The sequence below is a fragment of the Magallana gigas genome, chromosome 8 (genome assembly GCF_963853765.1).
Source record: "Magallana gigas chromosome 8, xbMagGiga1.1, whole genome shotgun sequence".
NCBI classification, from domain to species: Eukaryota; Metazoa; Mollusca; class Bivalvia; order Ostreida; family Ostreidae; genus Magallana; species Magallana gigas.
The window spans coordinates 7,498,945-7,523,714 of NC_088860.1; the positions used below are offsets into that span (position 1 = coordinate 7,498,945).

General features: G+C 34.8%; 1 protein-coding gene across 1 annotated transcript in view; it reads left to right on the forward strand.

The window, feature by feature from the left end:
- Positions 1-530: 530 nt before the first annotated feature.
- The window catches only part of LOC105343747 (protein mono-ADP-ribosyltransferase PARP14), a 47,503-nt gene continuing 23,263 nt past the window's right edge, over positions 531-24,770 (forward strand). Inside the window, exons 1-19 of the mRNA XM_066068959.1 lie at positions 531-785; positions 3,912-4,136; positions 6,999-7,143; positions 7,289-8,566; positions 8,686-8,756; positions 13,947-14,112; positions 14,235-14,468; positions 15,200-16,822; positions 17,020-17,153; positions 17,329-17,553; positions 18,385-18,606; positions 18,956-19,016; positions 19,493-19,569; positions 20,061-20,294; positions 20,549-20,770; positions 21,283-21,340; positions 21,660-21,727; positions 21,897-22,130; positions 22,329-22,550. Of these exons, the coding sequence (XP_065925031.1) occupies positions 3,930-4,136; positions 6,999-7,143; positions 7,289-8,566; positions 8,686-8,756; positions 13,947-14,112; positions 14,235-14,468; positions 15,200-16,822; positions 17,020-17,153; positions 17,329-17,553; positions 18,385-18,606; positions 18,956-19,016; positions 19,493-19,569; positions 20,061-20,294; positions 20,549-20,770; positions 21,283-21,340; positions 21,660-21,727; positions 21,897-22,130; positions 22,329-22,550 (5,481 nt within the window). The 5' untranslated portion in view covers positions 531-785; positions 3,912-3,929. The remainder of the gene's footprint in view (positions 786-3,911; positions 4,137-6,998; positions 7,144-7,288; positions 8,567-8,685; positions 8,757-13,946; positions 14,113-14,234; positions 14,469-15,199; positions 16,823-17,019; positions 17,154-17,328; positions 17,554-18,384; positions 18,607-18,955; positions 19,017-19,492; positions 19,570-20,060; positions 20,295-20,548; positions 20,771-21,282; positions 21,341-21,659; positions 21,728-21,896; positions 22,131-22,328; positions 22,551-24,770) is intronic.

Here is a 24,770-nt window from a genome sequence, read left to right on the forward strand (position 1 = left end):
ACATCTTCCTATACCCAATCCTAAAACCCAGTCCTCCAGCATAATACCATCCTGTCCCCAGTTCTATAATCATCAAGCCATCTGATCCTAAATCCCCAAACTCAATATTATTCCGTCTTCAGTCTTACACCATATCATCCTATCCAAAGTGTTGAGACCGCATAACCTACACAATAATCATACCGTCCATTTAGCCCTGTACAACGTTCATTAAAATGAATATTTCCCAAGCAAACACCTTAAAATCTCGAAAGTATACATCATAGTTTATTCAGCAATTCTATATCATTATCAACTCTAATATATTCTTATAGTTAACCCTAATTGCTAACACTACTCGATATACATTGAATTTCCTATATGGAACAGCTTCCCTAGGGCTGAAAGTACATGTATTTCACAGGAACAAAAGCTACATAAATATAGTGATATGCTGAAGTGGCCAAAAGAAGGGGAAGAAGTTAAATTAACACTAACTAAGGAATTTATCAATTGACTTTGTGAAGTTGTTACACAGGCCACATCGTTGGGTTTTCCCGCCGTAGTTCACTCGCAAAACGAAAGTGCAAAACACGCATGTAACGTTATATATGGACCTGGGGATTTCTGTTGCGTGATTGATCGTTTACAAGGTGTATATTTTTCCTTATTCTAATATGATATCGATATCAAGACGCACAGTTCAAGCAGAATAACCCGAAAATAATTTTGGCCCAGCAGTACAACAGTGTATCGAACTGACGAAGGAAAGTTAAGAGAGTTGGGTGAAGTTTCTTTCAGTTCAGGTATACGTAAATTTTGTACATTTTACTCAGTTATGAAAACGAAATGTGTATTTATAGATAGAATACACCAGTATTAAACGACAGGGCATATAAATTTAAGTATTGAAATGCTATAAAGATGAATATTAGTTAAAAAATATTTCTACTTTCGGTTTCGTTTTTTTCGCTGAATTGAGATGTCATATGACGCAGATAAAGAGAAGGTGTTGCAAAAAAGAGGAGCACGATGTTGACATTTCATTAATGGGTAAAGATGGATTCACGGAAGAAATTTAGGCATCTGTAGATAACTTTATTAGATAAAATTGGTGGACGTATGCATTGTCAACGAAATAGGAGCCCTTCAAATTCTTGTATTCGTTAATTTCCTAGAAATCCTGGGGTGGAATGTTATCAAAATTTTTACATGTAACTGAGTAATGGGTTTGTATTATAGGAAACATGATTTTTATGCCCCCCCCCCCCCCCTTCAAAGAAGGGAGGGCATATTGCTTTGCTGCTGTCTGTCAGTCGGTCTGTCGGTCGGTCGGTCAGTCCACAAATAGTTTCCATTCATTTTCTTCGCAGAGGATAAACATATTGAAATGAAATTTGGTATACAGGTTTGTCATGATAATATCTAGGTCAAATTCGATAATGGGTATGATCGAGCAATTTTCGACAGAGTTATGGCCCTTGGACGTAGAAAAATTCCAGTTATTTGCAGTTTCTGCTCATTTTCTTCGCAGAGGATGAACACATTGGAATGAAATTTGGTATACAGGTTTATCATGAAAATATCTAGGTCAAGTTCGATATTGGGTATGATCGAGCAATTTTCGACAGAATTATAGCCCTTGGACATAAAAATTCCAGTTATCTGGGGTTCAGCTCATTTTCTTCGCAGAGTATGAACATATTTGAAATGAAATTTGGTATACAGGTTTATCTTGATAATATCTAGGTCAAGTTTGATAATGGGTATGATCGAGCAATGTTCGACAGAGTTATGGCCCTTGGACATAGAAAAATTCCAGTTATTTGCAGTTTCTGCTCATTTTCTTTACAGAGGGAGCACATATTGATATGAAATTTCGTATACAGGTTTACCTAAAAAATATCTAGGTCAAGTTTGATTTTGGGTATGATAGAGCAATTTTCGACAGCGTTATACCCCTTGGACTTAGAAAAATTCCAGTTATTTGCAGTTAATGTTCATTTTCTCTGTGGATGTTTCCAAGGGAGGGGGGCATTAGTGTTTCACAAACATCTCTTGTTTTTTATTAAATTGATTGCAAAAATACAGATCGAGTTTTAAAGGATCACCTTGGTTTCAATTGGTTTGATTTGTCCAGGTGGAATCTTAGATTATGATGAGAAAACTTAAATTGCAGGTGTAGGAAATTTCTGAAGACAATGATGCTATGTATATACAAGGAAAAAATGGTCAATGGCTCAATATGCCAGTGTATTTTTAGTTTCTTCCTTGAAAAAAAGTTATATATAATATATGAAGTACTTTCCCTTTTAGTTGTTAAAATCTGTCCAAGGTAATGGTTTCCATCATTTTTCAATACTTTTAATGAAAAAACACATACATATCCTTGTCAAAGATGTACAATTCAAAATGATACATATATAATATATATAAATATATAAAGGCGATATAATTCAAGTTTTTTTTCATTGACATCTCATCAATTAATTTTTATCCAAGCCAGATAAGTCCACACCAAACAAACTTACATGAAAAGAGATTTATATTGAGAAAACATGACATTTCTTATAATTCTGAAGTTACTCGGAACACCTCATACAATTTTTTAACATTATTATCTGGGTATTCATGTTGCTTGCAATGCAAAATCCCCAGAGACTTTAATATCTTCAGCTGTGTTTTGAAATTGGACACACTGGGGGGTGGGGGTTTAAAGGAGAATTCTTGGGATTTTTTTGTAGCATTGAATAAACATTGTATGAACCCTAAGGAATTTAATTATGAATATTGAATAATTTAAAAAATATGCTGCATAAATATCTTGGAACAGAAAATAACTGATCCACAATTATTCTTTTCCAAATATTAAATTATTGATCAACTTGTACATTATAGTGCTTAAAGAAGATGTGTCAATCTATTAGCAGCTAGATTTAGTTTAAGGTTTTACATTTTCAATTATCAACTGGTCAACAATTTAAAGCTTTCAACTTTTTTAAAATTTGGTAAATCTGGAAACCTAATATAGCTTTCTGGAAACATAAAAATTGTAAATGAATTATTGTAAATAAAGCATGCAGATCAATCAATGTCTGATGTGGATTTTTTAATTAATTTTTTTCCATTATTTATAATTGTTTTGATCAATTTGGACCATTGGCATCCTGTTAAGTCCAACACCCAACTTTTACACAAAGATCATTAGTTAGTTGGTCATGGTGTGTGACTAAATTAAGTTTGTTGAAAATTTAGATACATGTAGTTGATTTATTGTAAATTAATGCATAGAAGTGCTGCTATTCTTTGAGAGAGAGAGAGAGAGAGGGGGAGAGAGAGAGAGTGTGTGTATATTATTAAGTGTCTATATATTTAAAGATTATGATCGATCTTTAAGAAAGTAATTTATATAGTAGTAATTAAATGTTTAGGGTCTATACTTATTGTTAAATAAATAAACTTTTGCAAAACTTTCTAAGAAAGGATTTCAAATTGATGATTTAAGAAAAGCTTTATGAATTATGAGCAAGAATTATGACCAACTATTGTCAATGCACTTTTTTTTTTTTTTTTTTTACAAATTATAAGTCATGATATCTATTTATAAAATAAGAAGTGTTTGTTAAAATTTTTCCACTTCTGTAAGCTTGAAGTTATACTCCAAAGATCAATTAATGCATAAACCATTGCCTTCTCTTAGATTGCTATTTTATTTTAACTTCTTACAGTATCAAAACTATGATCAAAGAAATCATTTTGAAAATTTTCTTTATATATAAATTGAAATTGAGTCATAGGGAAGCTAATAATTGTAATTTTAATATCAATATTACAGCATCATAACTAGAATAGACTAGCTTTTCTTTATATTAAATCATTTAGATTAGATGATTTTTACCTGATTAAAGCGTTGACAATCACCTGGTTAACAGATATCTAGACAAGAGAACATGTCTGAAAACCAAGGACAGAAGCCACCAGAGGCTTTAAGTATCCAGGAAAAAATTAAGGCCTTTGAGACAAAAATACCAACCCACTCTAAACCTCCCCCAGAAGTACCACCTAAACTTCCCCCTAGACCCGCGCCGAAAGTTCCCCCTCGGCCTGCACCCAGGGTAATGGCTACCCACACAACTACGTCATTGGTCCAGAAGCAGGTATTGTGTGTTCTCTGGAACTCAATATATCTATATGTATCCGAGGTTCAAATATAGCTTGAATTATGTTTATATATATTAGGCCTGGGTAAATGAATAGTGTGTTCCCTACTCCAGCCTGAAAAATAGGGTTGGTTTAATATGTCGAGTCAGATGACCTCTTCATCTCATGAAACATAATTATCTATATTTACATGGATTACTGATTTTTTGAATCCGACTAAAATGATGTGAGCTGTTTCTTAAATGCGCGCAGATCCAGTCCAACGAATTTAGAATTGGCTCCTATATATTCGTCTGAGAGTCAAAAACACTGTATTCATATATCTAGGCCTAACCCTAAGCACCACAGCAGATATTATGGGTTCTCTGGAATTTAATTTAATCTACCTGAGTGTATACTGTACTCAAATAGCTTTAATAAACTGTCAGAGTATATATATATATATATATATGTATATGATAAATATATCTCTTTCTCTGACCTAAATAAGTCAAAAAAATTTGAACAGCCATTGACTGCTGCACCGCTCTGTTCTCTTTTTATCAGCTGCAGCCTTTTAGTTTCTTCCAGTTATTATATGTGTGGGTCTTGCTTTGGTTTACAAACATTAACCGCTGATAACATATCACTGGAGTGGACTTTACACTTCACTTGCAAATACTTTTATTTTCAGGGAAGTTGAATTGTAAATGAAAAATTTGACTGGTTCTGCATATTCACTGCATTGGTATTGAAATCAAACCATTGTAGTTGGCTATTAGAATGAATGGACAATATTTAAAACTATAATTTCCATAGTTTTAATGCTCTCCTGTGCCCCCCCTTCCCAAAAAGACCCCTCGCCAACCAACCCTTAAAAAAAAGACCAAAAAACGGTTAACCTCTCAGTCCATATAATTTACATGTACTTTAAAAAAGTCTGCTTCAATAGCTTAGTCCTTGTATGTATGGGCAGTATAGGTATTTATTTTTTTTTAGTACCATTACCTTTATGCTAGATCACAATGTTATTTTTTTTCATAAATAGGTTTGTTCAGTGTGTTTGCCATATAAAAAGACTACATCATTGTACTGACACATAGAACACGGTCTTATTGACTAACTAGATTGAGCCTTATAAAAATCAGGATCGAATTCATTAGCGAAGTCTAGGTGAAATGTAGCTTATTTCCTAATAAATTCTATGGAGGTACTTTATATAAACTAAACAATCAACTTGTGGAATACTGTATGCAGGTTATTTTCACCCATTTTCACTTGCTAATAGTTTTGCCCAGACACTGTTATGTTTATAGAAAAATAATTTGAGAATTGGAATTTGCCCAGTCGTCTTAAATTTGCTTGTTGACAATGAGGGGTAAAGGAGTAAAAATAAAACAGGCACATATTTTCTTGTATGCAGTATTACTTAAAGCAGTTTAGCTCACTGTATTGATAACATAGCGCAGCTTCATAATGTATCACATATTTTCAGTATACACAGTTAAGTGATTGTGATGTCATACAAGTAGTTTACTTAAAGGACTGTCATTGTTCTCTAAAATAAATAAAAATTTGTGTTTCCAGTATGTTGATGGATTACATTTTTTTTTGGTTACAGATATAGTCAAGTTAATATAAATAGTGCCTGTTTGGGAGGGTAACAGTTGAAATTGACACCCTGAGCACACCATTGTCAACCGACGCAAAGCGGAGGTTGACAATGGTTTTCGAGGGGTGTCAAATTTAACTGTTACCCTCTCAAACAGGCACTATTTATTTTATTATACTGAATGTCTTAATTCTAGAGAAAATTTTACTGCTTTATTTAGAAATAATGTGAATTTTACGGCGAACCGTACGCGCATAATTTACGCACATGTAACAATTCGTTGTGTTACCCGTTGCCAAGTGTGTTGCTAACGCTAAGGGTAATAGAACGAATTATCAACTGCATCTTGACCAACCATTTTACCAAACATTAGCATTTAGATTCTGAGAATGGCATTAAAAATTACAATACAGTAGAAAATAACAATCAGTATCTAAGAAATATAAAATTATTAAAACAAAACTTAGATATTCATTTGGATATACTTCATCTATGATAAACTACTTGTCACAAAAGCATGGTTTATACAGTAGTTATCAAAATTAAATAATAGGCCTACTGAATTCTATACTATCTTTATATTTCTTTATTATACTCTTCATTTGTTCAGTTTTGAAACAGATTGTAAGGAAACTCGGTGAAACAAAGGTTTTTAAAGTTCTATTCATTAAATTTTACGTAACTTTAGAATAGATCTATAATCTACTGAACTGAAAAAAGAAAATAAAGTAAAACCAAAAATTACTGAACCAACCAAATCTTGAAAATTTTTTGGAATCATGACTGTCCTACAGACAAATGATAATCAGCTTTTTATATTCAAATATTTTATATATAGTATGTAATCATTATCATATTTTTTATTGTGACGTATAGCAAGATATACACAGTTTCTTTTGAACTTAATAAAAAAAATTAGTGAGCATTTCTTACATGTTTTAATGGTAGCAATAGGTGAGTGATTTCTATGCACCTGCAGTAGATAGAAAATGTACATTACAATGTAGCTTCCATTCCACTGTCGTCTTTTGATTATTACATACTAATAATTCTTAATAACGTCAGTGTACAAATTTTTTTTTTATCATTTATTGAACTTTTATTAATGTTGATTCACAGGAAAAATTGCTTTTTGTTTAATTATATCTGATTCAGTTAGTACCCCGAAAATTTACACAAAGTTAACAGTGATCCAGCTAAATGCGTTTTAGTACTTTGATTCTAAATGAAAATCGGTATAGAATTTGTGTTGTGAAATTTTTTATAGGATCAGGAAGAAGGAACTTCAGTTGATCCTAAAATGTCAGGGAGTCAAGGGGCAGTAAATATCCTGCAGGATTCAAGCTCAGAGGAAGAAGAGGAGGGGCCATTTGAGGATGCTCACTCACCAGAGGAAATGAGCGAATACAAAGGTAAGGTGTTATATAGATATGATAGATATATTTTGAATACATTCTCACAACAGCATCTTGATATGCCGAGATTGTAGAATGGTGAGTCTTACTTTTGCTATAAATTATTCAAGATAACCCCCAAATCTTTTTTCTTTATCACCAGAACATGAAAAATTAACCCTGAATATAGAAGCTACAGAGCAAGCAGATGAACAAGAATCGGATGAATATGAGAGTCCAGACAGCCCGGAACCTATATGGAGTCCACCAGCAATCAATCCACCCATACCAAACAGCCCCCCACAATCCGAGCAAATTACCTCCCAAACTCCCGGGGAAACGTTTGAAGGAACAGTGTATCAGAATGTTAATCCTGGTGGCGTGCCAACAGTTGGTCCTGATAATCAGTGTCTGTCTGGTGTAAAGGACAAGGTATCCATAGATAGAACACTGTATCAGAATTGGGATCCAGACGATGCTAGAACAGAAGATCCTGGTAATGTGTGCCAAGCCAGTGCTGAAGGTCAGACATTGACAAGTCAAACAGTGTATCAGAATGTTGGCTCTGATGGCATGCAAACAGAAGGCCTAATAGAAGACAATGAGGGCCAAGCAGGTGTAAAAGGCCAGGCATTAAGAAGCGAGATGGTGAATCAGAATTCTGATGATTCCAAGACAGGCGGCCCTGATAATCAATGCCAGGCCAAAGCAGAAGAATCAGAGGAGCAAATTTGGGACCCTGAGCAGGTTAAAAATTCCCAAGCATTTGATACACAAAGTCAACCTGATCAGCATGACCAATGGTCAAGTGGTTCGAAAGAAGATCAAACCCCCGAGGATGCCCCTCCCCCTGTTCCAGCAAGAACATATGTTAAACCCCAGCTACCCCCTAGGGTCTCTAAAAACCTGCATCCTAGCAGTGATTCAACCAATATGGGAAGTGACTATGTTGATCCTAGAAGCTCTGCTCAAAGGGAAGCAACCAAGCCTGTGAAGTCTTCAGATTTTCCACCTAGTTATACACCACAACAAAATATTCCACATAGCAACCCGCAGAATTACCCCCCTAGTTCTTCAGCCCAACCAAATGTAAGCAATCCTAATGTACCCAACCCTGATATGATGTATGGAAACCCATATACTAGCATGCCATTTCCTAGTTTTTCAAACATGGCACCAGGACAGTTTTCTTTCCCTGGGGGTGAAAATGAGTTTGCCCAGCAGATGATGCAGTTACAGTATTATTATAGCCTACTGGAACAAAATAAAAAAACCCAAACTCAAACATCTCAAAATGCTAACAATTCCAATAAAGGGAATGAGACTTTGGCTTCTAATCTAGATGAATCAATATCTAAGTCTTCAGATCAAGATACATCTTTGCCGACAAATAATCCCAACTCGGATCAAAAGCATCCAAAGAAAAAGAAAGCCAAAAAAGGTACGATCTGTTTAATTTATTAAACGTAATACATGTATACCAAAGTTTATACTCTCAAAGGTTTTAAGGGAAAAGTGTTTTCATCATACATGTATATTAATTTCTTTTTCTATGATCAGAACCAAAACACCATAGCAAGCCACAGCACGAAAAAGACCAGTCTGAAGCTACAGCCAAGGCAACAGAAGAGGTAAACGAGTGTTGAATTAACCACAGTATATACTGTGTACAGGGAAGTATTCAACCTCATTTTATTTTCGCCCCTTTCACCCTCGTTGTCAGCGGGCGAATTTAAGACTGGGCAAATTATAATGTTCCAAGCTATTTCTTAAGTACACAAGCGAGTCAGGGCGAATTTAAGACAGGGCAAAACCATTTGCAAGTGTAGAATGGCAAAAATAACATGGGGCAAAAATAACCCTACATACAGTATATTTCATTTACAGATGTAGGATATATTTCCAGCAGCAAAAACAACAAACCCAACTCTGCCACCCCCCCCCCCCCACCCCAATGAATAAAAGCAAAATAAAAGAATAATCATGTGATTTATAAAAATTTACTTTTAAGGGAAAAAATATAGGGCTTGATTTCATGGTGTGCCTTTGGGAATAAGTTAGGGGAATGAACATTATGCAGTGCCAGATACTTTGTATGCCATCCCAATGGCCTTGTTCAAGGAGTGGGACAAAACAAATCATTATACCCGCACTTTCTAAAGAAAGTTCGGGTATATTGTTGTTACCCTGTTCCGTCCGCCCGTCTGTCCGTCCGTCTGTCATGTTTTACTTTCTCAAACTGCTATTACATCTAACAAACCAGCAATCTGAACTCTTAGAGTTTGATTTGGGGTGTCATGTGTTTTGTAAAAAGGTTTCAAAAATTCTCTGGTTGTCCTGGGGGTCAAATAATTGGTAAAAAATGATGTTTTTTTCACAGAAAACCTTCTTCCTCGAACTCCTCCTACATTTTCAACAGTAGACAAATCATCTCTTGGAATATATTTTGGGGTATCCTATAGATGCGCTATAAGGTTTCGGAATTTTCAATTTTGTCCTGGGGGTCAATTAATTGCTAAAAAATGTCGTATTTTTACAAAAAAACTGGTTTCAAAAACGTCATTTTCTTTTTGCAGTAGCCAAATGATCTTCTAGAATATGATTGGGGGTGTCATATTGAAGTGTGATCAGGTTCCAGAATTTTTTTTTTTATTAAGGGGATCAGTGGGCAACAAAAAATGACGTTTTTTTGCAAAAAAAGTATGGTTCCCAGAACTCCTCTTACAACTTTTGGGGTAGCTACGTCATCTCTTGGGATATAATTGGGGCTGTCCTATAGATGTGCAATAAGATTTTAAAAATCTAAATTTCATCCAGGGAGTCAAATAGTAGCAGAAAATTGACGTTTATCACTAAAAAAAAAAACCCATAGATCCCAGCTAGAACTCCTCTTATGATTTAATGGATAGACACATCATATCTTGGGATATGATAGGGACTGTTCTATAGATGTGCAGTAAGGTTTTAAAAATTTAAATTTCATCCAGGGAGTCAAAAAGTAGCAGAAAATTGACGTTTATCACTTAAAAAAAACATAGATCCTAGAACTCCTTTTATGATTTAATGGATAGACACATCATATCTTGGGATATGATAGGAACTGTTCCATAGATCAATGTAGATGTGCATTACGGTTTTGAAAAATTAAATTTAACCCTGAGGCCCATTACCTACATATCTTTTGATGCCCTTTAAGGATCAAGAATATATATGGTTAAGGGGTGGGGATCTCAACCGTTTTCGAGATATTCGTGTACTTCCTGTTCGAGGGGGGGTCATGACCACCCCCGGGGCCAATGACCTACATACCTTTTGATGCCCCTTGACACAAGGAACAAGAATATATATGGTTTTAGGGTGGGGATCTCAACTGTTTTGAAGATATTAAGGGACTTGCTGTTTGAGGGGGTCAGGACCACCCACAGGGCCCATGACCTACATAATATTTGATGCCCCTTGACATCAGAAACATGAATATATATGGTTTAGGGGTCATGATTATAACAGTTGCTGAGATATATGGTAATTTCAAATTCCTGGGGGGTGGGGATGACCCCAGGGGTCAGATCTAATAAACCCTATATATTGCCAGTAACAGTCAATATATGATTATGAAAACCCTCTATTATTATCTTTGTCCGTTTTCAAGTTACCATTTAAAATAGAGTCTACGATTCTTCCTACAAGGTTCAATGTTAGACCCCACACCCTTTTGACACCCGTAAGGGTCATGACTTACATGCCATAATGATCTGATGCACCATGACCTAAGGAGGAATAATATCTTTGGATTAAGGTGGGGATCTCAATGGTTTTTATGATATTTGATAATTTCAGGAAGAGCACTTGGGATCATGACCTACATACCATCTGAAATGCCTTGAACAAAGAAACAATAATAAAATATGTACATGATATATGATTCAATTTAAGAACTCAGATATAGATCAATCATCTATGTTTTGTAATACTTCCTATGTATATATACATGTATTAGTTGTGTTTTGTTCTATACTATTCATGTTCATGACTGTAGTATGGCGTAGTCTTACATGTACATTAAAAAATTGTCAAATATATGACTTGGAACCCCCACCCCCAAACAAGCTCAAATATAAACCGGCCCTCCCCCCCCCCCTTTATTGTCGAATGATCTATTAAATCAAAATATAATTTGGGTGTCTAAAAACTTTTATAAACTGGTAAAAAATGTTTTTCTTAACAAAAATTACATTACACCTTGCATAATTGACAAATGATCTATTGAGATATGATCAGAGGTCATATTTCTACTTTGGGATCAATAACTAGTATTCATTGACAAGTTAAAATTAATAACAATAAATGATTCAAATTATAAATGTTTATACTCCACATTCACCCCCCCCCCCCCCCCCAATCTAACCTGGTTCTTAAGATTCAGTCTTCTTAATACATTCTTACATGTGTGCAGTAGCAAATTTTAAATCATTTCTTGATTGCTTTTTCTCTCCTGATGCACATTAACATTTTTAAATTGCTTAATTCAATTTTTAAGATTTATAAACAAAATGTTATATGCATGTGTATTTGCCTATTTGGGGCAATTGTAAAGTCTCCTAAACATAGCAGTGACATCATTAGGCTAGGAATTACCCACATGGATCAAACACTACTGTAACATATGAATAAGATAAAATACTTTATTGGGAGTTGATTTTAATCAACTCTCCTATGCACTTACTCGGGCAAAGCGAGTTAAAGACAACACCTTGGGGTCATTAATGTACTTTACACCATTTGATGCATCATAATGACATTAGAAGATATTTTGTATTTTCCTGTTTCGTGGGGTCATAACAGCTAGTCCCATAAGGTCATGACCTACATTGTATTTGATGCATTATAATACATTAAGAAAGAAATACTCCTTCCTTCCTATTATAAGTTTATAACTCATATAAAAATGATAATTAAGGTTTAGTACTCGTACTTACATGTAATACACAAATTTAATAAAAAATTGTTTATACAGGGTCAAGATGGGGTCAACTCAATAGTGCAAGTCTGACAAATGAAAAAAAATAACTTTTGCAACTAAAATGACAGAAACTTTACAAATGCGATAGGATAGGTAACGATGATAAGCTTATTTGAATATTAAAAGATGATGATACAGTATGCTGTCAAAGGGGGATCACATTTAGAAAGTGAAAGTAGAACTTAATATGTATGCTGGCATCTCATTATATTGTGCTACTGCTACTACATGTATTATGCTTACCTATATTGGTCAGCATCATAATGATAATCCAATTAAAACACAATAATGAATTCCTTTAGCTGATCTTAACTTATCCTTTTCTGCATATGGAAAACACAGACATGTATGTATACACGCGAACCCATCTAATCGAAGAGCTGGGTAAAACTAGTACCAGCTAATGAGACCTGAAGACCTGTGTTGTGCATGTATTTTTATGACCTATTCTTCAAATCCACCTGCACCACTTTATTAGGTAAATAACAGCTTTAAGGTGGTGCAGGACACCTGCATATTGTAATGTATACTTCCTATTGAGATAAACAATAAAGTATATTAAATATTAATCAAATATTTACCCCCCAAATAATGTTACCTAACATTGAAGCGCAGTTGGTTAGAGCGTTTACATGTCTTTAAGAGCATTGGGGTCTAAGGTGTATTTTTGGTAATTTTACAATTGATATAAATGAATTTTCATGGGGGGGGGGGGGGGGTCTGGACCCCTCACTCCCACCCCTTCTCTAAATCTGTGCACAATATGATGTACATATGTATGCACACAGAAGCAAATCTAAAACCGGCAACCGCCACAGGGAGGGGGCATAATTTAATTTTTGATTTTGTTTGTAATAATTATATAGACTGTTATACTTTCTATGACATGAAATGTTAAGATAATTGATTAACTGAAAATTCACTGCAAACAGTTCAACCCCAAATTGCACATAAAGTGCTACTCATGTGTATTATCATATGGGAAGGGATCTCATCCATCAGTTATGAAAATTATAATTTTTAAATGTATTACCGCAGCTTGCATGTGGCCTTCTTTTTTAATTAAACTGGTCCAAAACAGTGTTATTTAGGGGCAAACACTTGGTGCGGGTTTTACTGTCTAATGACAGCATCTAGTTTCAATTTACTAACCATGAATATTTGTAATTGTATTTACTCACATTGAAATCCTCATCAAATGTTAATACATGTACATGTATCTTGCGTAAGCTTAATCACCAAATTTATTGGAGCAGTTTATGTAATGGATGTATGTTGAAACAGTTCTGTTAAAAAAAATATCAGAGTTTCAAGGCACGCTACAGCCAAGAAATGTCTGATATTTTTTCATATAGAAGTGTTGAGGCATATATCATACTTAAAACACTGCCTTTGAATTTCATTGTTGATTTACCTGAGACAGTCCGATTTTGAAGGATATCAGTACTCAAACCACTGGTAACTGTCTGATATTAAGATCACTTATGTCGGACTGTCACAGGCACAATTTTAGACTGCTGGAACAAAGAAATAACATCACAGCAGTGTTTTGATTTTAAATACAACATGATTTTGTTCATGCATTGTTGAACTGTCACACATTTCTTTCCCCAACTTTAGTAACCAATATTCAATCTACTAAATACGTATTTAACGTTGACTTATGTACCAAGAAAATAAGTAAATCATTGAACGCTGTCAATAACCCAAAAATGACAATCCCAAGCAGCTATATGAAGAACTACATGTACATTGATCTTGCAGCCGTTCTTGTTTTGATGTGCAACATTTTTCACTTCAGACTGCTAAAGATTTGTTTGTGTGCGTGAACAACATAAATCCTGAGACTGATGAGGAGACCTTTTCAAACTTCTTGGAGGGGAGAGCAGGCGGAGACGCAGAAGTTATTTGTGTGGTGTACACTGAGGACAAGAGCACCGCCGTGGTGGAGTTTAGTACTCCTGTCGGTAAGTTATCTTACTGACCAATCAAATCAAAGCTGACAATTTAATCTTAGTGTTAGAGTAACACAGTATGGCAGATTTTGTTAATTTCAGACCAAATATGCACATTGCTGTTTTCTTTGCAGATATCACAGAAATTCAAAACAAGTGCAAAAAGAAGCCTTTGAAAGGGAAATATTTAGAAGTGGGTTCCGTAGATCCATTGAGGTATATTGTTGTCTCGGCTGAGGGAGATGATGTGTCAGGAGACGATCTGAAAAAATATTTTGAGAACAAAGCTCAAAGCGACGGAGGAAATGTACATAGGGTGTCTTCTAAAGGCGATGGATGTTTCACCGTCAAATTTAAGCAGGAGGAGGGTGAGTCTTAGAGAGATAAATACTCAGGATATATTTATTGCCCCTTATTTTCAATGAGTGTGTCTGTAGGCATCTGTTTAGCATTTTTGGTGAACCTTTTTCAAACCAATTACAAATTAATGGTCCTCCACACACTTGGGGAGAGTTCTGCTTACAAGCCCATTCTTCTAAATTACTCAAAGATATAAATTTATAGCATGTGCATGATGTGCTCGACTTAAAAATGACCCCAAAAATTTCACTTTTGGGGGAAAAAATCAACTTTTTAAATTTAACCGCTGTTCATGAAAATAAAAATCCCTGCAGTATTTGAACTCAGGACCTGTGGGTTGGTAGACTGAGGCAACACTCACTGCGCTACAGAGATAGACAATAAAGTTTGGTGGTATAAACGCTTAAATCGCTATGTTGTGATGTACTGTCATAAAAAGTAGAAGTAACGAGGTGTAGAGGATCCTTAATAAATCTTGTACCATTCTAAGTATGCTTCGGATAGTTCCTCTTGTGTGCATCCAATGCCTAAAATATACTTGATGATATAAAATTCTCCATGGACTTATGAAAAAAGAACTGTTCTTTTCTCGACATGCGTAATAGATTTAAAAAATGCCACAATTAAGAATGTTAAATTTTAGTATGATTATTATAAAATTGATAGTGAAATCTAATATTGCAGTGTGTAAACATAAAGCTTTGTTACTGTACTAGCGTCTCTCTTTCTCTTTGTTTAGATGCCTTGAGAGTTTGTAGGAAGTCCTGCCATGTGGTATCTGACACGACCCTTATTGTGACGCCCTTGTTTTTTCCTGAACTAGGAGATAATTGTAATGGTATTTATGATGTCTCAAAACACACTGTGCCTCTTCCCAGTGTGCTTATTATAGAAAATGTGGATGTTCAAATCGAAGAATTCTTAAAGCAATCCAACCCTGTTGTTGAGCAGCTTAACTTGGAACTTAAAAAAAAACATGCAAAGGTCGTATGCCATGAAAAGACACAAGTGGAGTGTCTTCTGGATCAGAAAACGCCCGATGTAAGAGAGCTGGTCAAATCTTGGGAAACCGAGGCCAGAGAAAGCTTTTTTGAGACTGTAAATGAGATGATTCATAAGGCGGAGATAGAGGTGATGAAGGAAGCTTGGAGTGAGGTACAGTGCTCTGCCACCAAAATAACAGAGATTCACAGCTCGGATCACCTTCTGGCTGTCTATGAGGAAAATACCAGCAAAATTTTATTTGTTGGGAAAAAAATGATAGTTCACAATGTGCACACAGAAATCAGTAAGCAGCATAGAGAAATAGAGAAGAAGATTCAAAGAAAGAAACAAATTATATCTGAAGAAAAGTCTTTCCCTGTCCCAAACATCAGGCTAATGAAAAGAAGTGGCATTTTTGAGGAGTTGGAAATGATAAGTGAAGATTTTAAGGTAGAAGTAGATTATCAAAATGGAAAAATCATTTTCACAGGGGTCAAAGATGATATTATGAAAGCAACAGTCCAGATTTTTGAGCACATTTCTGATTTTGAGAATTGGATAATATCCGTCTCAGAAAAATTGTCTAAACATCAGCTTGAATTACTGGCAGGAGAGCCAGCCAAATCTTTGGTGGAGGAAAAGTTTCAAGAAAATGGACTGACAGTTGAGATTGAATTTCATGATGATGCTGTAAAAGTTTACACAATTAACAGCAATGAAAGAAGTCCAGCTGAGTCTATCATCCTTAACATGACAAAAGAATCGGAGATTCCTCTGGATGAAACATCCAGAAATGTTCTGTTAACACGTGAGTGGAGGATGGAAATTGAGGCTCTGTGCTCTGAGCATGAAAATAAAGTTAAAGTTTTCCCTGAAGGTCAAGCCAAAATCCTAATTACCACAACAAGGGATCTTCATGATTATGTTAAACAAAGACTAGAAAACTTTATCAGAGAAAATTCCATATTCGAAGATTCTGTAGTAATAGAAGATGCCGGGATCATGAAATTTATTTCAAAGTATTGTGGTACGCAGGTAAAAGAAATTGAAGAGAAATATAGAGATTATTTTGTGAAACTTGCCCTCGAGGAAAAAAGGATAATTATGTCGGGTAACAAAGAAGGACTGTCGATGGCCAAGCCAGAAATTCAGGCAATGATCAAGAAAATCCGCTATGAGGAGAAGACGTACAGCCAGCCAGGGATGAGCAAAATCCTGACCCAGGACAAGCTTCCAGTGACGGACATAGAGGACGGTTGTCGCTCAGTGATAATGTTCACGGGTCCTAGGAACGCTGGGGCCAGCCCTGGGAGTGATGATGTCCGGCCCAAACAGAGATTTATACCAGTACCTAGCCATAGAATGCTACGGGAAGAAGGCAAGTATTTATTGTAAACACATACATAACACAAATCTTTGAAGAATTTTTATAATGATTTGATAAATTAATGACAGTGTTAGCTTGGGTAGTAATAGGGAAGATACATATAGAAGCAGCAAGTTAATGCAAATTTAATTCCTTTCTCTTTCATCATTTCTTCTGTCAGTATATGACCACATATCTCAATTAAGCAGTACACATTACAGAGCTGCTGTGTGGATCCACTCTCTCAATGTCCCCACCCCCACAGGTCAAGACGGGGCCCTACATCTGTGCGGAGAACAACATTAAGATAGAACTGATCCGAGGAGATCTTGCCAGTGAAAAGGTGTGTAAGAAATAAGTGTAAACATTGTCACTGTGTGTGCAGGGTTATCCCATTCTATGTTAAATTCGCTCCAACAAAGTTACTGTTTACTGTTGCAGGGAGAAGTTTTGGGTTACTTTTGTAGGGGATGTTATCAATAACTGTTGTAGGAAGATGTAATTATTTACTATTCTAGGGAGATGTTATTGTATGCTCTGTGGCACAGGATTTGCATCTCAACAGAGGAAAGTCCAGCAAGACTCTGCTGGACAAGGGAGGTCAAGGACTTATGGCTGAAATTGAGACAAAGTATCCAAGTGGGAGCCAAGCAGGAGAGTTAGCCACCATCAGTGGAGGGAGTCTGGGCTGTCAGGAGCTGTACCTCGGATATCTACCAGACTGGAAAAGCAGCAAGGGCAAGGTTAGCTGAAAGAATGAGAAGGGATACAATTTTTTTCTGTAAAAGCAGTTATTTTCATGTAGAATTTAGTCAATAATGTATATTAGTTAAGTTAGGATGAGCTAATGCAAACTTTTTTGGTGGATTCTCTCTCAGGTTACAATGAACCAACTTTTATTTGCGTCCAGTTTATTGTACGATTTACTATTAAGGATACATAGTTATGTATTAGGAAAATCGTCAAAAGTGAGAGAAATAAAATCAGGGAAAGAGTAAAATATGATTTCCTTGTACATACTGTATAATATAGTCTAAACAAAGCAGGAGTAATTAATATATGCAATTGAAATAGAGAGCCTCTGTATACAAAGTAAAAAGTCCTTGTTATTTGTATTGTTTATTTATTGCAGTAGCATTAAATAAGGAAAAGACTAAAAAATTTCAAACATGATTTAAGATTTTTTATAGGAAATAATTTGAAGGTGAAAAGAGCTTAAGTTAAACAAAATGCATCATAAATATTGTAATGAACTTAGACTTGCTTTCAAAGACAAAACTCATTCAGTCAGTAGTTTACATTGCATTTCAAACTTACCGCTGCAGCTTTTGCAGTCTCTTAATTTGGATAATTACTCAGCAGGGTAAAAAAAAAAAACCTGCCTCTTTAAGAGTTGTTGGTAAGCAGGTAATGACATATGAAATTTTACAAATGTATAATTTTATATTAAAGTGCTCTGCAGTTGGTATTATTTTGATTTGTTAAGTATCCTATTAACAGTCTTCAATCAGAATAATTTAAATATGATACTGACAATAAAAAATATGTTGTTGATCAATCTGAATTTCCAATAGGTTCTAACTGAGTTTATGAGAAAATGTTTGGAAGCGGCCAATGATTCGTCATATACAACCCTGGTGTTCCCAGCCATGGGGACGGGACAGCTAGGATACCCCAGGGACCAGGTGGCTGAAATGATGTACCAGGCCGTCATTGACTTTGACCGCAAATCTGCTGGACCAAACTTGAAGCACATTAAATTTATCTGTTTCCCTGGTGATTTGGAAACCTGTGAGGTAAAATGAAATCCTATAATTTTGTTGTACGGTTTTTCATAGCAGAAGATTATCTGCTCTTTCTTACCTGTATAAATTGAGCACATTTATTCACACACAAACACTCACAAGATTCCTGTCAATGGTTGTGTTTAGGAATTACCAGTATGACAAAAAGATAAATTCCTTGATACCACATAAAACTTTCAAATCAGTATAAATGTATTTCATTAAAAAATCTTTGAATTAACTAAATGTGCATGTAGCTCTGTTGTGATAATACACTTTATTATATTAATGGGAGGAGTTAATTACCTAGTAATATGTTTATTGCTGCAAAGTTCATTTGGGTTCCCTGATTTCTTTTCAGGCTTTTGAGGCGGAGGAGAAACATCGCCTCAATCCTCACCTCCCAAAACAGCAGGTCAGAGGTAAGAGGCTTCAACTATAAAATAGTACATGTGCCTTGTTAAAATCAAAGCTTTTCTGTGAGCTGACTCTAGACTAAGGTTTTCAGCTAAATAGTAAAAAGTCATTGGGGAAAAACAACATCAACAAGACCAAAGTTATTGTAATTAAAATTGCAAAAACTATTGTAAGACCCCCTACTGATAGACTGAATAATTCAAGTTTAACAAAAATACACACCACTGATAAAGCTTAAACTGTAAAAATAATTGACATATACACACTTTAAAAGTAAGAGGCCTTAACAACAATAAAATGAGAAATCTTGCTATCCACAAGTAGAAATGGAAAACAAAAACCCAACATGGAAAAATACAATTTCTTTAGTCTGATATTGAAAAATTTAAATGCCATGCAGTTGATTTAAAAATTCAATATACGACATGTATGTGTATCAGTGATATGCAGACTAGAAGATGACAATTTTTTCAATTTATAGATTCCAGAAAAGGACCATATATCACAAGAAATAAAGTGACAATTTCCATTGAAAAGGCTGAAATTAGTAAATTCTCTGTAAGTAATTCTGTACTTTCACAGATCAACAGGTTACTGGTAACTTGTGTCTAATTCCTCATTGATTAAGGATTTCTTAATTTACATGTGTTATCATACTTCAATGATAACTCATTGTATGTGCATATTATACAAAAATGATAACCAAAACAGTGTTTGGGGTTATCTGTATATGTAATGAAAATTATTTACTAGTACTATAAACTTTATTATGAATGATATATTATTTAATTGATATTTTCTTCTTTATAATAGGGATATCAAATGCAGTATCAGCAATCTAAGAATATTTTGCATATATGATATCTTTTACACAACAGAAGTGTATATTTATTTACAACCAAATTAAATGATACTATTTGTTCTCCTTAACATTAAAAAGACTAAAAAAAAAATATATATAAATTGTTGTAAATATATATACGATTAGTACCTTCCAATGTATTTATCTGAGAGAATTAATGACTTTAACTGAATTTTGTATCTGTTAGGCTGATGTGCTGGTAGTTGCCTGTGATAAATCCCTGATTTTGACCAAATCAGGAAAAGCTGCCCAGTCTTTGTATGATGCAGGAGGAGATCTTTTTCAAAAAGGGGCAAAGGTTAAGTACCCTAACGGTATTGCCAATTTTGGGGACTTTGCATGCATTCCAGGAAATGTACTTAAAAACTGCACGGAAGTATATCTAACCTCCATTCCTGAGTCAGAACAGAAATCCCAAACAGTGAGTTAATCGTTATTCAGTTGTGTCTGAGGTTGTGCTCAGATTTTATCATATCGCCACCCATTTTAGATCTAAACTGAATCACTTGACTGGTAGTCATTTTAAGAAATAATGACTTATAGCAAAGAAGATAAAATTAATGAAATTCATTAGAAGATAAAATTAATGAAATTCATTAGATATGTCAGTGAATTTTACAATATAATATCTGATGAAGTATGAAATGTTTACACGTAAAGAAATATGAATTGTAGGTGCTGTGTAAATTTGTCGCGGAATGCATGGAACATGCCGACCAATCAGGATACAAGTCTATAGCCTTTGCTGCCATGGGAACTGGAGGCATGAAATATCCTGCTCCTATGGTCGCCAAAAACATGTACAGTGAAGTGCGGAAGTATTCCAGAGGACACCCCAACTGTAGCGTCAGGAACGTGCACTTTGTTCTTTATCCGAAGGACAAGGAAACCATCAAGGTACACTGTGATTTTAATTAAATTGCAATTTAGATTCATTTAAATTTAAAATGAAAACAATTTCAGGTACCAGGTAATTATAAAAGAAATAAAAAACCTGTGATATAATCATTAAAATTTATTAGAAGAAAGGTTTTTTAAGATGTTGTGATTATTTGTTACGGTCAGTGGTCTGACCATGTGTTATGATATATGAATGGTTGAAATATTATCATGAATGCATGCATATAAAAAATTTGAATGGGCAAGTCCTTATTTTAGTTAAAATATTCATCATGTTAACATGATTTAATTGAGTAAAGTACAGTATTATTTTCCCTCTAAAAAAAATCAGATGAATTTTTATAAAGTAAGATTAAATCCAAATTCAAATATCTAGAGGATAAACAGAAAGTTGATGTAAATGTATCATATAATTACACATATCTTTTCAGTCTCAGAAGGCTATTTTAGAGGACAACAATGTATTTCATTTATTATACATTAACATCAATTTTTTTTTTAATTTTAAGGCCTTTGAAGACTGTGAAAAGGAGCTACTGAATGAAAGGAAATACTCCAGTGGTAAATGTATAAGAATTGTATGATACTTTGCATGCAGGATAATTTATTCACTAGTAGATCAATAGATCAATAATGAAATCCCTCTAACTGCATGGTCATTGTTATGCTACCCACGAATATCACGAAAATTGAGCCATCATGAATTCTTAGATTACACAGTAAATATATCTTTTTATTAAAGGTTAATTACAAAAAGAGTAGGAAAATGAAATGTTGCTTCATGGAGATTTGTTTTAAGAATCACATTGTATTCATAGATGCATACACTGTTATAATTGGGAAATCAATCTTTATTTATGGATATATTTTGTGTGTGTAAATTTAGATGCCTATAAAACGCCCAACCAAGGAATAGTGGTAACTGTGAAGACAGCCTCCATTACCAAGCTAAAGGTCAGATAGAAATGACTTTGTATAATGATCAAAAGGTTTACAAGTTTCTCTATTTTTTACAAAGTTTCACCTTTAATTATTTAGTTCTAACAGATTTTTAACATTTTGAAAGTTGATTGTAGCCCAATTGGTTTATTAAAGCCAAAATGTGATTTATTTACTTGTGTAGGATGATGTCATTGTGGTGACGGCTAAGAATGACCTTGACCTTGGCCAGACAGCAGTAACTAAGGCAATAATGAAGGAAGGAGGAGACAGCATCCAGGCAGAAATCAGGACTAACTATCCTAATGGAATCACCGCCGGAAACCTCGCCATTGTTGGTTCAGGAAAACTAGATTGTAAAGAGATATACATAGGCACATTGCCAATATACAAGGAGGATGCAAATGCTGCAGCAAAAGTATGTTTGACATTTAATCAATGGTATCAACTTAGAAAATGTTTGTTCTTGTAAAAAGATTTTAAAAATGCAGATTTTGAATTGTCATATGTTTGCAAATCAAATTTAATTGAACACTCCTTAGAAGAGAGTAATATATGACTAGGTATTTTTTATCCTGTTTTATGGATTACAGCTGTATATATTACATATTTTTAGATTCTTAAAGATATGGTTGTGAAGTGTTTGACTATAGCAAACCAGAAGGGACACAACTCCATTTCCTTCCCCTGCCTTGGGAGTGGGTATAATGGGTACCCACACATTGAGGTAGCTGCCCTGATGTTTGAAGCGGTCACTGAGTACGACAAGTCAGTGTCCTCTACCAATGTCCAGAAGGTCAACTTTGTGGCCTTGAGCAATGACAGGAAATCTATGGGGGTGGGTAGGATTTTAGTTCGTGATGATAACAAACATTTGCCAGTTTTAGGGGATCTGTTTTTAGCTCACCTGAACCGAAGGTTCAAGTGAGCTTTTCTGATCACCCGTTGTCCGTCGTCCGTCCGTCCGTCTGTCTGTCCGTCCGTCTGTAAACTTTTCACATTTTCAACTTCTTCTCAAAAACCACTGGGCCAAATTTAACCAAATTTGGTACAAAGCATCCTTATGGAAAGGGGGTTAAAAATTGTTAAAAGAAAGGGCACAGCCCTTTTCAAAAGGGAGATAATTGCGAAACAGTAAGTATAGGGTGCATGTCTTTAAAAATCTTCTTCTCAAGAACCACTGCACCAGAAATGCCAATATTTACACAAAAGCTTGTATATATAGTGAAGATTCTAAATTGTAAAAATCCTGACCCTCGGACCAAAACTGGGGCCCCAGGCGGGGTTCAAAGTTAAACATAGAAATACATAGGAAAATGTTTAAAAAATCTTCTTCTCAAGAACCACTGCACCAGAAATGCCAATATTTACACAAAAGCTTGTATATATAGTGAAGATTCTAAATTGTAAAAATCGTGACCCTTGGACCAAAACTGGGGCCCCAGGCGGGGTTGAAAGTTTAACATAGAAATACATAGGAAAATTTTTAAAAAATCTTCTTCTCAAGAAACACTGCACTAGAAATGCCAATATTTACACAAAAACTTGTATATATAGTGAAGATTCTAAATTGTAAAAATCGTGACCCTCGGACCAAAACTGGGGCCCTAGGCGGGGTTGAAAGTTTAACATAGAAATACATAGGAAAATTTTTTAAAAATCTTCTTCTCAAGAAACACTGCACTAGAAATGCCAATATTTACACAAAAACTTGTATATATAGTGAAGATTCTAAATTGTAAAAATCGTGACCCTCGGACCAAAACTGGGGCCCCAGGCGGGGTTGAAAGTTTAACATAGAAATACATAGGAAAATTTTTAAAAAATCTTCTTCTCAAGAACCACTGCACCAGAAATGCCAATATTTACACAAAAGCTTGTATACATAGTGAAGATTCTAAATTGTAAAAATCGTGACCCTCGGACCGAAACTGGGGCCCCAGGCGGGGTTCAAGGTTTAACATAGAAATACATAGGGAAATGTTTAAAAAATCTTCTCAAGAACCACTGCACCAGAAATGCCAATATTTACACAAAAGCTTTAATATATACTGGCACTGTACCAGTTATCGGCTAAATTTTAACGTTTTCTTTTCGTAATTCCTTATTTCTCGATATTTTTGGATAAAACTTGACATACTTTAAAAAGTGAACTCCTTATTTATCAATCTGTTAGTTTATATCATTATTTAGAACCCAAAACATCTTTTTTTGTGCTTTTTAGCACGCCCCGAATTTGCCGAGTTTTCACGATTTACTGTACCAGTTATCGGCTTCGTGATAATAACATAGTAAAATCCATGTTCATGTCGATTTTAAACTCTGCTAAATGTAGTTTGAATTATGCCCCTTGTGGGGTCAGACGAAAGTAGTCGGGGTCATGATATTATAAACAAATCTCTAAAATTAGTCGTTTATTATCAGACGGTAATACACCAAATCGTAGACTATTCAAAGCATAATTATGCAATCAGGCGTTCAATTGCGCTACGAATCTGTCGAAAATTTGTGAATTCCTTTTGTTTATACATGTTAAATGTATTGATTTTAATTGTGAAATCAAAGAAGGGATATAATAACGTATCACAAAGAGGTAATATTCTATTTTTAACTTATTACGTCACTTTCCCCACTGCTGAAAGAGCAAAGATGTAAACTCAGCGGTAAACAATGATCGTTTAAGCTCATGTATAAAACATATTCAAGAAAATTTTCAAGCAAACTTACTTTTCTTTATTCGAAAAAGACGACTGAATTAAAAAATCTTGGATTGTTGCGTGCTTTAAACCCGAACTCTCAGTTTAGCCGATAACTGGTCTTAGCCGATAACTGGTACAGTACCAGTAGTGAAGATTCTAAATTGTAAAAATCGTGACCCTCGGACCAAAACTGGGGCCCCAGGCGAGGTTCAAAGTTTAACAAAGAAATACATAGGAAAATGTTTAAAAAATCTTCTTCTCAAGAACCACTGCACCAGAAATGCCAAAATTTACACAAAAGCTTTAATATATAGTGAAGATTCTAAATTGTAAAAATCGTGACCCTCGGACCAAAACTG